The 15955-nt window shown below is 43.6% G+C and overlaps 1 protein-coding gene across 1 annotated transcript in view; it reads right to left on the bottom strand.

Annotated features, from left to right (window-relative positions):
- LOC132575820 (epoxide hydrolase 1-like) overlaps positions 1-11872 on the bottom strand; it is a 15116-nt gene extending 3244 nt beyond the window's left edge. Inside the window, exons 1-5 of the mRNA XM_060244512.1 lie at positions 11715-11872; positions 2717-2927; positions 2196-2376; positions 1831-2061; positions 1608-1737 (exon numbers count right to left, since the gene is read on the bottom strand). Of these exons, the coding sequence (XP_060100495.1) occupies positions 1608-1737; positions 1831-2061; positions 2196-2376; positions 2717-2927; positions 11715-11743 (782 nt within the window). The 5' untranslated portion in view covers positions 11744-11872. The remainder of the gene's footprint in view (positions 1-1607; positions 1738-1830; positions 2062-2195; positions 2377-2716; positions 2928-11714) is intronic.
- Between the last annotated feature and the right edge of the window lie 4083 nt (positions 11873-15955).

A 15955-nucleotide genomic window follows, 5' to 3' on the forward strand; every position in this document is an offset into this window, starting at 1 on the left:
AATATTCAAAGATGGATCCATACCTCCACCACATGTGTCTAGTTTAGAAGAGTGATAAGGTGAAGAGATGTGGGAGAAAGACATGCAGAGAGGACACAAAATTCACTGCCTGCACCCTCTGGCAGTGCTGTTATTTTATACAAGTTGTAGCAGTGGTGGTTGTAGTAGTTAACATTCCTCAGTTACTTCACTTATGTTCTGTCAGGAACTAATTCTGAATTTACTTCTGGGAAGTATCTTAGTTCTTTATGGGAATCTATAATAATAATTCCCCTATGGTGGTGGTCAAATGAAGGTCTCCCATTGGCTTACATGCACTCAACAAATAATTGGCCCATCACGGCTCACTCAGTATCACTGGCCTCCTCTGCCCGACTCCAGGCCCAGGAATACTGAACAAATCACCCAATCTTACCTCAGAGACAGATACATATCTAACTCTTCTCTGGGTCTTCTCTGTTAATCAGCCTCACAAAAAGTGTTGCCAGCAACAGACCTCTCTTGCCCCATCAATGGCCCACATTCCCAGAACACACACCCTCCCAGGCCGTGGAAATAGCCAGGTAACTGCCACCGCCATAATGCAACTAGACAGCAAGGCCTGGCCTGCTGGAAGTGTTTCCTCAGAGACTGCATAAGGGAAAGGCCTCTTTCCTGTCACTCCCTCCTCTTCTCAGCCTTGCCCCTAGCCAGAGGTTGTTGCTAGGCAACCAACTTCTGTTAGTAAAGAGAGAGGCCTCAAGTGAATAGAATTGCATACAGTCCACCCTCCAGAGCAGTTCTTTTCTCCGGAACGGAGAGAGATCTGTCATCTGGAGTTGTGACCTTAGGAGATCTTCAGGTTCCACCTGGGTGACTTGATGCCACCTGATTGGTGTGACTTAACTAGGTCTGTCTGCTTGCTCCTGTTCAGCAGCAGCCCCCCAGGACACCCAGTGTGACTTAGCAGTTGCCAACTCCAGGTTGGGAATTTCCTGAAGATTTGAGGGGTGGAGCCTGGAGATGGTGGGTTTGAGGAGAGGTGGGACCTCAGATAGGTACAATGCCATAGACTCCACCCTCTGAAACAGCCATTTCCTCCTGGGGAACCACTGTTGCCAATCGCCAGGTGAGGGCTGGAGATCACTCAGAATTACAACTGCTGTCCAAATGGCAGAGATCTGCTCCCCTGGAGGTGGGGGGGGGGAGGGTAAATGCCTTCACTTAGGTGGGTGGAAAGACAGCAAGGATTGGGGGCAATTGCCCAGAGCTTCTTTTGAGCCTGTTGTATTTTTCCTCACAATGGGCCTTATTCCTAGTAGAATGCATAATTCATATATCTGTTTTCAGTGGTTTTCCTGAATCCTATTTCTATAGGAACTGCTCTTAGATATTCAAGGGTTCCTTAAAATTAATAACTAAACTGGATTGTTTGAAGATAACTGATTTCTTAATCTTACTTAATGCAGAGTTGTTTGCAAACGACCATCACACCAAATGTACATGAAGGGAGGCTAGTGTGTGGGTGATCTTAAGTATGTAACATGGATGTACTTGGACACTAGTCTGTTGAATAAGAATGATGTCAGAGACTAAAAGAAAAAAAACAAAAGTCTTCTGCCACTCACTTTGGCAGCATCTGGGCCATGTTTGTGGTGATCTTAGCACCCCAGTCTCCCCCTTGTAAATAATACTCCTGGAAGCCCAGCCTCTGCATCAGCTTGTGAAAGATCCGAGCACAAGCTATCGAGTCAAAGCCTGTGAGAAGAAAGAATCAGATCATTAAAGACCTTTGAATGAACAAACAATTCCAATCTAGAAAAGTCTTTCACAGTCCTGTCTGTTGCATACCCTGCTGGTGGGGGGCCTCAGAGAAGCCATATCCTGGAATGGATGGACAGATGACCTCAAACACTATATCCTCATCACTCACTCTGTGACCAGCAGGGTCAGTAAGCAGTGGGATGATCTTGAAGAACTCATAGAAGGAACCAGGCCAGCCATGCACCATCAGCAGAGCCTTGGCTGGCAGGCCTCTCAGATTACGAGATGGTTTCACGTGGATGAAATGAATTTCAATCCCTGTCCAAAAAAACAACAGACAATATGGTGGATATCAATATAAAAAGCTCATTGAGGTAAATAGGAGAGGGTTTGATGGAAAGGATCAGTGCAAACACAGGAGAAAGGTATATGAGGACTAGTGAAGAATTCACCTTCAATGGTTGTTTTATAATGTGGATACTGGTTGAGGATTTTAACTTGCTTCTGCCAGTCAAACTGGTTCCTCCAATAGGAGATCACTCTCTGAAGATAGTTGGAGTTGAAACCATAGTTGAAAGCTGAACCCTCCAGTGGTGGGGTATAACGGGCCTGGTCAAGGCGCTGGTACAAATCCTGATGAGAGAGTCCCCGCAAAGCACTATCACTGGAGATATAGCAACTGTAATTTCAAAAGCTCATTGCTATGTGAAGGAGGCATCTCAACAGGGAAAAGCATCACTGGTAATCCCTGATATTCCTTATATGTGATTATTTATATAAACAGTGCTATATAAATGATACAAATACTACTAATTCAATTTTAGATTCAGGTGGGTAGCCATGTTGGTCTGAAGCAGTAGAACAAAGCAAACAAAAGCTTATTTCCTGAATAAAAGTTTGTTGGTCTTAAAGGTGCCACTGGACTAAAACTAATGCTGTTCTAGATTCATCCCTCCCACTTCCCCACTGGTACCTGAATTTCCTTCTCAGATGTTTTCACTTGGAAGGGTCTAATGCCTTCATCTTCTTTGTCTCTCGGTGACCTCACACCTGCACCCCACCATCCATCTCCCATTTCCAGAGTCTTCATCCTGTGCCTGGACAGCAGCCAATAAACCAAGAGGCCTCCACCTCCTAGCACACAAGAAGCTGCAATCACATTTCTCTGGGGTGAGTCATACGACCTAGGGAGGCAGGTAGACATTAAGAATCAGTGTCAAAGATTTTTGAATCTTAGGGTTAAACTAGATGTGACTGTCCTTGTGGCTACCATGAGGATGCTGCTGCCATTTTGAAGTGATTTAAAAATGCCTCAAGGAACCAATTCTGATTGGGCTCACAAAGTGGCATTTTTATTTCTCCCCAGTGCCTTTTTAAATGCTGAAATGACTGTGGGAGTGGTACTAGGATTGCCAACGTCCAGGTGAGGCCTAGAAATCTCTTGGAATTATAATTGATCTGTTGGTCCCAAGGATGCCATCACATCTAGCTGGGCCATTACAGAACACCTTTTATGAGCAGAAGATGATGAGTGCTTGATGTTTCCTTAGGATGAAACAGCAGAGGCCCTTAAAAAAAAAACCAACCTCTACGAATCTAAAAATTATAAAGTGAACTAAATAATTTCTGTAACGATATTTTAAGAGTAGGAATGCGAATTAGGGAATTTTCAGTCCTTTAGCCACTCTTTCATTACCAAGCTGTGGTGATTAAGTGGAATGGGCATCAAATCTGCAATACAGGAACAAGGAGTAAAAAGCTGTAGAAGTTATTCCATATAACCCATCTCCACTTGCTTGCAGGCTTTCCAGGTGACAATATTAGTCTGAAATGTAAAGTTGAAAACAGCTACTGTTCCCGTTGTGTGATGTACAAGTAACCATTCTGCTGAGAGCTTAAAAGAAACCAAGCAAGTAGGGTTGCCAGGCCCTCTGTGACTGGTGGGGGTGGAGGGGTAGGGGTAGGGCTGCCTGGTCCAGGTTGGGAAATTCCTGAAGATTTGTGGGTGGAGCCTGGGGAGGGCAGGGACCTCATAGTCCATCCTTCAAAGCATCCTTTTTCTCCCAGGAAACTGATCTCTGGAGGTGAACTGTAATTTTGGAAGATCCTCAGGTCTCACTTGGAGGCTGGCATCTCTACAAGAAAACAGACTGGATGGGTACAAATAACACAGCATTTTTGCCGAAGGAAGAGGCCCAGTTTGAGTTTGTATCCTGTAGCTAACTTATAGCCAAACAACACTTGATGCTGGGAATCCGGATCCTGCTTCCCAGGGATGTAGTTTACTTACAAAAAAGTGTCACCAAGGGGCCTAAGATAGATTGGGGCTGTGTTGGGGAAAAGGAGGAGCCTTGTTCTCCCATCCTGTTTCAAGGACTGAAAAGGGTTCCCTCCAGACACTATGGGAGCTTCTAGCTGTAGTAGGGAAAGAAAAAGAGAGAGGAAACCCATATTGTACCTGTCTCTTCTTCCCATTCCTAGTTTTAAACCAGCCTAGGTTAGCAGTAATTTTCAATTGTGGGAATAGAAGAGAAAGAAAGAATGCCCCCAACCTGATCTATATCACCCTCTTCCCCTTCCTCAGCTGCTGTTTGAACCCAGACTAGGCATGTGAGGATCTGAGCACAGATGTCATACATAGTTGGTTTAGTATCTGGGCCCCTTTTTAGCTGTGAAGTGATCTCTCTCAAAGTAGCCCTTGAACATACAGAATGAAAGTGGCGTGTTTTGTTTGTGTGCCAGGCTACAACAGGAGACTTTCTACTAGTTTTCCCTCTGACCTTACTCCGGAGCAACGTCCCTCTTCACCGCGCAGCGTCTGTGCGGATTTCCCACCAACTGCTGCGCACAACCAGGAAGAGCCGCGGCTTTTGCGTCGCAGATGTAAACTGGTTTTTAGCAGTTTACATCTGCGACACAAAAGCCGCGGCACTTCCTGGTTGTGCGCAGCAGTTGGTGGTAAATCCGCGCAGACGCTGCGCGGTGAAGAGGGACGTCACACCAGAGTAAGGTCAGTGGAAAAACGGCCGTACTACATAAACATTTTATTAGGCATCTTTCTTTCTTAAGTGGCTTACAATAGAAATAGAATACATAAAATACATAAAACCAAAATTTAAAATAAAAATTTAGAACCGTTTTAATCAAATGCAGTCCAAAATAAAAACATCTTCAACTGTGTCCTAAAGATTGAAAGTGAGGGGGCCAGGCACACCTCTCTGGGGAGAATGGTCCATAATTGTGGGGATGCCATTGAAAAGGCCCTCCCTCGTTTACCCACCAAGCAACCTTCTTTAATTGATGAAGAAGGTAAAAGGCCCTCTTTATTGGCCTACAGTCCCCACTACCCCTCAGCAAGGCATTTGGGAGGCAAATGGGCAGGAAAAGCATTTTGGCACTAATCCAATGCAAGCATGGACGTGATGTCACCATGTTGATGTGGCACTCTAGGATTCAGCTAGCACTCTGTTGTAAAACCATAGAGGGGTTTTTTTGGAGGGGGGGGATCCTAGTCATGCTGATGCCATGAAAGCCGTCCTGGGTTTGTGCCAGAAGTGATATTGTTCTGTTGGCACATTGTCATTTCCCCTCCCCCTATCCTTGTCAACCTCCCTTTCCCAACCCATGTGTATATAACCAAGGTCTTAATTAAGTAGTGCAAGGGATGGAAGTGCACCCCCAGGAAGAACTGGGGTGTAACATTTCTCACTTTAAAAAATCAACTTTCAACTTCATTTTAAAAACATGTCCTCCAATTTAAAGATTTTGAGCAAATGCTGGCTCTGAAGGGAGTAGGAGAGTCCAGTTGGGTGGAGCTGAGCTGAACAGGAGAGAGGAGAACCTGAACAGAGGAGACTGAGCAATTTGTCCAGTTTGATTATTACTTCTAGCAATGACTGAGCTACTACAGGAAGCCTGCTGATAAAGGGCCAGTATTTTTTGCCAAAGGAAGTCCATTGTTTGTTGTGCCCCCCCTCCCAACACTTGTAAATATGGTATAGTGTCAGAAGTGAAATGTAAATACCTACTGAGCTATAGTGCTTACTGGGTGGTCTAGAGGCAGTCACTAGGTCTCAGCTTAACCTATCTCACATGGTTATCAGAATAAAATGGAAAAGGGAGCCATGTATCCTTCTTTGAACTCCTTGGAGAAAAAGTGCACAGACATCATAATTTTGCCAGGCAGTTCAAATTATCTCTCACTCAGACACATGGAGAAGACAAGAAGTGGATGAACTGCTTCTTTCAGAAGCCTAAGGTTACCAGAGACTTGCTGGAAATTTAATGGAAACTATGCAAATAATTTAGGGGAGGAGCATGACAAAAATAAACTTCTGTTCCGCTGCCATATCCCATCCCCTCTCCATTTCTCTCCAGAGTTATATTTTTTTTTTCAATTCGTGGATTTTTAAAATTAATGAGCATTAATGAAAGTTATGGGGTTTGTGGACTGCAGATAGATTGGTATTGGTAATTTTCAAATGCAGAAGCCTTAGTAAGGGTTCTGTTGTTGCTATTCTTGCCCTAGGTACACATGCTGATTATAAAATGATGCTGCATGCTAGGCTTCATGAGTGAGGCAGGAACTGCCTTTTGCAGCTCTTTGCCCCTGCGGTCAATAGTGGCAATTTAAAAAGAGGGATAATGTGGCGATTCATGAAAATTGGTCTCTGTCCAGAAAAAAAGTACAGTTAACTTCTGTCTCCAAGGACAGCCAGTACAATACAGCAGCATGCTGCTTTTTCTCTTCTCCATCCCATTTTTTAGACTGAAGTCAGTGAGACTCAGTAAGAAACAGCTGCTTGAGCATCTCCAGTTGCTGGAGGTGAGTCTTCTAGTCTTGTTCAAAGCAGATCTGAAGAAGAGGCAAGCACTGCAGACTGCAGGGACAAAACAGCTTCTTTCAGCAACTAACACCAAGCTTAGAAGAGCCAGTTCACTGTTCTGTTGGGCTTAGGCCTTGGAGGAAAAGGAAGTTCTCTCTGAGTATCTTTCCCCATCCCAGTTCTACAAAAAGGTCTAGCATGGGCAAGTCCAGAAGGAATAAAACCCAGGCGGTGTCTATGTAGTGGGTTTAAAACACACACACACACACACAAACATATGAAGCTGCCTTATACTGATCAGATCCTTGGTCCATCAAAGTCAGTTTTGCCTACTCAGACTGGCAGCAGCTCTCCAGGGTCTCAAGCCAAGGTTTTTCATGCCTATTTGCCTGGACTCTTTTTAGTTGGAGATGCCGGGGATTGAACCTGGGATCTCCTGCTTACCAAACAGATGCTCTACCACTGAGCCACCATCCCGCCCCCCGCCCCCCCCCCCACCATAAAACCTGCAGCCGGCAACTGTTCTTCAGTAATGCATTTGAACCAAATACTGTAATAGTAAGATTCCCATGAGCAGCAGCATCCGTGTTGTGTGAAAGGAGCATCAGTAACTTGAAGTAATACTTGCTTTCAGCAATGTCTCAGACCTAACTGTCATCATTGGTTTTGCCAGCAAAGAGACTTTATCACGCAGAAATCTCTTCTACAAGCCAACATGGCTCCTTTGGACAGCTTGAGCTGATATACCAGATGTAATGGATGCCCGCTCTGAGTTGGGAAATGTTTGGTGGTTTGGGGGGATACAGCCTGGGGAGGGGCCTCAGCAAGGTGCAACAGAGTCCACCTTCCAAAGCAGTCATTTTCTTCTGGGAAGCTGATCTCTGTTGTCTAGAGGACAGCTCCAGAAGAGCTCCAGTTCCCCCACCCCCTAGAGAATGGCAACTCTAGATATAGCTGTTCCTTGAAAAGCATTATCTGGCAACTCTGGATATAGTTGTTCCTTGAAAAGCATCATCTGGCCACACTAATCCATGCTCTGATTGCATTCAGGTTAAATTATTATGATGCCCTGTACATGGCTGCCTGGATTAACCATTAAGCAAACTAAGTAGTGCTTAGGGCATCAAGGGAAAAGGGGCACCACAGGTTCCCACCCCAGCTGTCATGCTCTTAACTCTTTCACCACCAAATTTGACTTTAGTTGAATTTTTTTCTAATTGTCCTTGTCTCTGTGTTTGATTAAAAAAAAACCACCAAATTTTTTGGCATGGTGAACACATCTAATTTTAATATCTTGTCAGTTAAGCAACAGGGCCAAAGGGCACCAACGTTGGGCTGTGCCTAGGACATTGGCTGGCCTTCACCAATGGGATGGCACAATGGGATGCCTTTGAAAACTTCTCAGAAACATCAAATGGTCCAGAATGCAGTTGGCAGGCTATTATTCAGGGCTGGATACAGGGATTGTATTAGCATTGTGTTGAAAGATCTACACTGGCTGCCCACTTGTTTCCAGGCACAATTCAGAGTGTTGGTTCTTACCTATCCTATATAGCTGGCTCAAGGTTGACTCAGCTTTCCATCCTTCCGAGGTTGGTAAAATGAGTACCCAGCTTGCTGGGGGTAAAGTGTAGATGACTGGGAAAGGCGATGGCAAACCACCCCATAAAAAGTCTGCCATGAAAATGTCATGATGCAACATCACCTCAGAGTCAGAAACAACTGGTGCTTGCACAGGGGACTATATATATGCCAATATGTTAGGAGATATATATATCCTAACATCTTGGATTTTCCAGGTCTCCTATTGGCTGTGGTGAGTACCACATCAGCCATTAACTCATGAACCACCAGTCAAGACAACTTGCATGCCATTGGCTGGGTCCACTTCTCTCCCCTGCCCACTGCTGGGCCTGTGACAGACAAGGATTGGGCCACTGGGGAAACTGCTAGGCAGTAGCTATTGCTAGGTAACCAAATTTGCTTCTGTCATTAAATGCAACTAACCTTGGTTCTCTTGCTAAAAGGCAGGGGGAGGAGGCCCTTTCTAGTCTGCTTTTGGCCTTTAAGGGAGAACTCACTGGGCCTCAATGGGCTTGCCAGTTCCAGGTTGGTGGGAAATTCCTGGAGATTTTGTGATGGAGTTTGAGGAGGGCAGGGTATGGGGAGGGGAGAGGCCTCAGCTGAATATAATGCCAGAGTCCACCCTCCAAAGCAGTTATTTTCTCTAGGAGGAGACAGCCCTGTTGTCTGGAGTTCAGTTGTGATACCAGGAGATCTTCAGGCTCCACCTGGAGGCTGGCTACCCTACACCTGACTGCATGCTACTGCTGCTGGGAAGACGATAAGGTTGCCAACTCCAGGTTGGTAAATTCCTGGAGATTTGAAGGGTGGAGCCTGGAGAGTTTGCAGTTTGAGGAAGGGTGGGACTTCAGACAAGTACAATGCCATTGACTCCACCCTCCAAACCAGCTGTTTCCTCATGGGGAACCATTGCTACCAATTTTCAGGTGAGGGCTGGAGATCACTCAGAATTACAACTGCTCTCCAGATGACACAGAACCGGTTCCCAGGAGAAAATGGCTGCTTTGCAGGGTGGATTCTGTGTCATTATACCCTGCTGAGGCCACTTCCCTCCTGCTTTGACCCACACTGTGATTTCAGACCACTCACAGACTTTCAGCCTAACTTATCTCACAAGATCAAAAGGGGGAGAGGAGAATGATGTGAACTGCTTTGGTCTACACTGTGGAGAAAGACTGTCCTTTTCCTAGGTAGAGGCTGCAGCGAGGGGGGAGGAGATAGAAAGCTGAAAGTCAGATGAATTCCCCAACAGAAAACAGCCACTTTGAGTAGTGGGAAGACCCCAAGGTTGGGAGGAGCAAATGCATTCACTTGCTGGATAGAAAGACAGCAAGGGGGGGGGCACTCGCCCACAGCCTTCTTCTAGAGTCCATTGTATTTTCCATCACAACGGGCCCTAGTAAGACTATATATGTCTTGGAGTCAGGATACTTTAAAAACCACCTGCTTGTTGAGAGCTCTCCAGAAGCAAGGCAGATGGCGACCAGAGACAGAGCTTTCTTTTACTCATTTTTTAATGCACCAGGCCAAAACATTAATTTTTACCCAGGCTATTAATGAAGATGTTTTATAGTCTGCTCCTAACCTGAGGACTGTTTTATCAATATTATTTTAGTCTGCTCTATTTTATGTGCTGTTATGCCCCGACCTGGATGGCCCAGGCTAGCCTGATCTCACAAGCTCTCAGAAGCTATAAACAGGGTCTGCCCTGGCTAGTATTTGTATGAGAGACTTTCAAGGAATACCATGAGGCAGGCAATAGCATACCACTTCTGAAAATCTCTTCTTGAAAACCCTGTGGAGTCACCAAAAGTCAACTGTGATTTGATGGTACAAAAAATTTGCTCTGGATTGTTTTTGTTTGCATGATTGTTATTGATTTGGGATGTTTTATCAATATGTTTTTATTGGTACTTGTTTTTATTGTTTCAACTATTTGATTTTGTTTTATTGTTATGCTCTGCCTTGAACAGGTCTGGAGAGCCAGGATACCAGTTTCTAAATAAAGAAATGGTGAAGTTGGAGGCCTACAGAGAAGGGGGGCATAGTTTGTTCTCTGGACCTCCAGGGAAAAAAGTTGTGTATAGCCCTGTATGCAAATACATTCAAGCTTTCATTAAACATAGCACACCAGGAACTCTTGCCTCCTCCTTTTGTAGCCAAGAAATCAAACTTAGGAAGTGGTGTGACTGGCTATCAGTTGCACATTGCAAGGGGCAGTGGTAGGCTTGCAGCAAGGGTGGTCACTATTATCCACTTTAAACAAAACGGGAGCCAGAACACTCTGTGTTGCCAGAGAAGGGAAAGTTTGCCAAGGCGGCTGGAGGCAAATGAGTAACTGCACAGTAAACAAGAAAGTCACTCTGGAAAAACCCTGACTGATGGGACTGGGCAATGAGAGCTAGCAAGGCAAGTGTTGAATTCTCTCCTCTTAACACTGGCCCCTTTCTTTCCTGCACATTCTGGGAATATTGACCTAGTCTGTGGGTTTGGATTACAGATTCCTTTTATAAATGGTTAACTAAAACTCTGCCCTTTGCCCCAAAAGGAAAGAAAAGCTATCAACACAAATGTCACTTCAGTTCCTATCCAGGCACAGTAGAGAAATAGTAACAGTAACATTAAGCTTAAATTTCTATTGTGGCATTTAAAGTACTTTGCATATACATTATCTGGCAAGTATTACAACAACCCTGTAAGGTAGAAGAGCATATTATCCTCACACTGCAATGAGGATGTTGTGGCTAGAGGTTGGGGGGGCTTACCTAAGGCTGCACAGTAAATTCATGACTATAAAGGGTAAGGAATTTTCTGCAAGATCACAGTTTAGTTACATTTGACATGAGGAGCAGGTCTCCTAAGGTGTGCCTGAAACCCACCAAGGGAAAGCTAGATTTCTGAGGGCCAGTAAGAATCTTTCCCTTCCCCAGTTTTTTAGCTCCTTAGAAAGGTGAGCAGCTTATGCAACAGGTAATTGGACCTTCATGTGTTTCTCTGCTTGCAGGTCTTACAGTTGCAAAATATGGCTCAGATTCTGTGCCAAGCAGCTTTAGTCATGCTGATCTGCCTCAAGCTGGATCAGATCAGCAGCCTCTTGACTGACTTCCTTTACAAGAAGAATTCTAAGATTCCAGTCACACTCAACAATAATTGTCCATTACTTTCCCCTCAAAGATATTTTAAAGACCTGCTTGCATACTCTGTTGCAACGGTTGAAAAAAGGAAAATGGTTTTTCCTCAACTTCTAGGTGTGTTTATGTATGAAGTGGCTACTGTACATTCACCTCAGTGACTGAGAACACTACTGGTTGGTAACTATTCTATGTTTACTGCTGTGCAATCAGAGAATTTACCTTGTGCATCTCTCTCAGTTCTAATCTCACTTAGCTAGGGTGGCTGCCCTGGTTTTCAAACACTCCATGCAACCATTAAACCAGTGCTGAACTCTTTCTTCATCACCAGACCCCACCCTCTGTGCAGATTCCAGCTACAATCCATGTGCAATCCATCCCGACCTCATCAGCTCCCCCAGAAGCTTGTCTGCCGCCTCCGTACACTCACCGGACGCTCTGTAAGATCTGCTGCCACATGTCTGCAAGAAGGCCCTGTGAATAAGAGATCAGCTTGGCACAGTTCTAGTGCCGTGCAAAAGCCCTTCCAGGTTCATCTGGCTTCAGTTGCCTTCTAGCCTGTTACTCTAGGCTGGAGTAACAGAGATAGTACACACAAATAACAGTGCCACCTACTGCTCAAGACTCACATGGTTGCTTATTCTTTCCTCAGGATTATCCATTTCTTTCTTGAGGAACAAAGGAAAGTTATATTAGAGTGGGAGACGCCTTTCCATTTAGGCTTCTTTAGACATGGGGTTTATAGTGTCTTGCTCTTTTCTACTGCTACAGAAAGACTAACAAGGCTACCGATCTTGATCTACATCCTAAACTCAGTTACTTGCTTCTAAATTGATCGTGTAACTCTGGTTAGGATGATAATAGTGTGAGAAGAGCCCTGCTGGCTCAGAGCAGATGCCTGTCTGGTCCTGAATGGTATTTCCCAGTGGCCAACTGGATGCCATCAATAGCCCACAAACCAAGGCACAGAGGCCAAAGCTTCGATCTGCTGTTGAGCCCCAACAACTGGTATCTTCAGAGGTATATTACCTTTCAACATGGAAGTTCCACTTAGTCATCATGACTAATTGGTTTATAGAGATTCATGGAGAAAAGCCAACAAGTTGCCATTAATACATTCTGTGGCAATAAACCCACAAGTTTATTATGCATTGTGTAAAATAGTGCTTTATTTTGGCCCATCAACTCTACTTGATCCCTCAAAATTCTACTATTTTGGAAGAGAGAAAGAGAAAGTTTCTACTTTCTCTACACTATATAATTTAACTGCCTAATAATAAATCAGAACCTTGGTCCATCAAGGTCAGTATTGTCTATTCAGAAAAGCAACAGCTGTCCAGAGTCTGAAGCAGAGGTCTTCCACATCTTCTCTACCTGATCCTTTCAACTGGAGATTGAACCTGGGACCTTCTGTATGTCAAGCAGATGCTGTACCACTGAGCCATGGTCCCTCTCCTGAGACTCAAGGCAGTGAACAACCTCAATATGTCTTTTCTGATCTTTTATCACTACTGTGGACCCTATTAGTGAATATATAACATTAGGAATTTCTACCCTAATACGCAACTTTTATACTTGTTCACCTTGAACCTCATGTGCCACGCTGTAGCAGACTCACCCAATTTGAAAAGTTTCTCTTGTAGGGTTGCCACCCTCCAGGTGGTGGTTGGAGATCTTCCATTCTATCATAGCTATCAGTTCACTTGGAGAAAATAGTCGCTTTGGAAGGTGGACTTTATGGCCATTGAGGACCCTCCCTTCCCCCAAGCCTGCCCTCCTCAGGCTCCATTCCCCAGATCTCCACGTATCTCCCAACCCACCCTGGCAACCCTGTTCTCTAGAAATACTTGATAAACTGGTTTGCTTTTCTCTATCCTGAGTAATCTGGTGTTGCCTACAAAAGTTTGCCCCTGCACTGCTCACACTGACTTTGATCATGGATGAACAAATTAAATAGTGCAGGTGAGCTAGAGACTAAGAAATTGTGCTTAGAGGGAACATTGGTCCTAATACACAACAATATTTATTTATTTATTACTTTAAATTTCTATCCCTCCTTCTCCGCAAGCAGGCTCAATAGTTAATTAAGGAAAATTGTTTGTTTATGCCTGCTTCCTGTTATTTAACCAGTTACCAGCCTCTAAGAGAACAATCATCTTATTCCACGAAAGCTAAATTTATGCAAGATCGTTTGATGAGTCACTTTATTGAAAGTTTTTTGGAAGTTCAAATGTATTTCTACCAGCATGGCTTAATCCTTGCATTTTAGCCATTTTTCTATACCCAGCATGATTGTAACCATGCAAAGTTGGTATACCTATTGGAACAAAACCAAAACTATTTGCTGTTATGTTGCAACCCTTAGTGGTCAAACTGCTGAACTGCAGGCACAGTCATTTTTCTGAATATTGTAGCAATCCACACCTGAAGATGATGTATATTTTAAGCATCCACACATTACTGTGTCTATATGGTAGGGTTGCTTCCAGGTGATGGCTGGAGATCTCCTGGGATTCCAGTTTAACCCATACTTGCAAGTAATAGAGCAATTAACAGACAATATTTATTGCCTCATTCTCCCATTCTGACATGTTACTGTTTTATTGGTTTTCCATGCAAATGCTATCCAGACCAAATGTTCTTTCAATTTGTTAATTTTGCCATTGGTTTCTAAATTTCTACCACTTTGCATTCTTAACCACCAGCTATCCCCTACTGCAGGGGTGGTCAACGGTAGCTCTCCAGATGTTTTTGCCTACAATTCTCATCAGCCCCAGCCATTGGCCATGCTGGCTGGGGCTGATGGGAGTTGTAGCCAAAAAACATCTGGAGAGCTACCGTTGGCCACCCCTGCCCTACTGTACTATCCTACTGCACTGTTTCGCTGTATTATATTGTTACACCATCTCATTATACGGTCCTGCTGAACCATTCTGTTGGACTGAACATTGTAATCGGTTTTTATTGTTATGCTGTTGTGATTTTATTGTGATTTTATTATTTATGTTGTACTCCGCTCTGAGCTCCTATGGGGAACGGGCAGAATATAAATAAACTAATAATAATAATTTTTTAAAGAATAATATTGTTTTATTTAAAGTTTTCCATTTCAATACAAATACAAATAATGCCAAGAAAAGGTATTACATTTGTACAGTTATCACAGACTTATAATACACCAAATAATCTTAATCTATTTTATCAATAGGCTATAACCAATCTATAAATCAGTTTTTGATAATATGAGTTTTTTGGAAAAATACCATTTTCTGCGAAATAAGCAAGTACAGGATACCTCGTTGTAACAAAATGTCTTTCGTATTACTCATAAGAGGTGTCGTAAGAATTATATGCTATCTTGCACATGATAAAATTGTCCCAGACTCTATTTTGCCACATTTCAACCACAGGGATAGCTTTGTCTATCCAGAGAGATGCTATGACCATACTGGCTGTAGATATCAAAATATGAAAATAATAATAATAATGTAGCTCTGCTCACTGTACCCCATTCCATTGTCTGATGAAGTATGCACGCATACGAAAGCTTACATTCTGAATAAAACTTTGTTGGTCTTAAAGGTGCTACTGGACTCCTACTTTGTTCTGCTAGTCAGGTAGGTTACCACCAGCCCTTTTAAGTCTATCCCAACAGCTTCCCACCTTTCAGGGAAAGAAAGTCAACTCTGCAGGATGGGCCTGCAGAACGAGTTTCTGAAACACAAAACACTTACCTGGTACGTGGTCACTGGGTTAAAACACTAGAATTAGGGTTGACATCAGTTGAAAGCAAAAACCACAAGTAAAATTTAATTATTTTATTAAGGAGCAAATAATATTTTAAAAAGAACAAGATTGTGAGGGAAAATAAGAAACCTAATAATTAAAATACTAGCTAATACAGTAATATAATGATTCCGAGTTACCAGATGTTACTTCATCTCAGGCTGAAGGTTCTCAGCATCAAGTGGCTCTGTCTCTGGAGTTAGCCAGGGCCAGCAAGCTGTTCAGCCCTCCTGAGCAAGCAATCAAGATGGCTCCCCAAAGCAGCATACAGTCATGCACAAGCAACCACACTGAACTGAAAAAGCTAACTGACTTTATGCATAAGGGTCTAACATGGTTCCGGGCCTGAAGAACCCATGAAAACCCTTAAAGGCAGGGCTTTTTTTGTAGCAGGAACTCCTTTGCATATTAGGCTACACCCCACTGATGTCCGGAGGGGGGGTATAGCCTAATATGCAAAGGAGTTCCTGTAAAAAAAAAAAAAAGCCCCGCTTAACGTGACATAATTTCCTGTTCCTGGGCAGATGAGCTACACAGGGTAACTTGACCAGGATGAAAGGAAACCAAACTTACTGCAGATTTGTCTTGGGCCCATTCTCACAGATGGAACCCATAGACCTCAACAGATTGGAATGTGCTAATTGGAAGGTGGTGCTAAGTGCTCACTCCCCTACACAGCTGTGTGTTATTTAAGAATAACAAGGTCAGCTTGCTTTGCTAGCTGTGTCTCTTCTATCTTTGGGAACTCTCCCTAGGCTGCATTTGAGGCTTGAACCAAAGACTTTAAAATGATCAAAGTTTTTAAGGAACATTTTCTTCACAGCTTGTATCTCTAGTCTTCAAAGTTGGAAAATGATTTGAGAAGGTGCAGTAGCAAGTCAAAAG

Source organism: Heteronotia binoei, chromosome 1 (genome assembly GCF_032191835.1).
Source record: "Heteronotia binoei isolate CCM8104 ecotype False Entrance Well chromosome 1, APGP_CSIRO_Hbin_v1, whole genome shotgun sequence".
Lineage (NCBI taxonomy): Eukaryota > Metazoa > Chordata > Lepidosauria > Squamata > Gekkonidae > Heteronotia > Heteronotia binoei.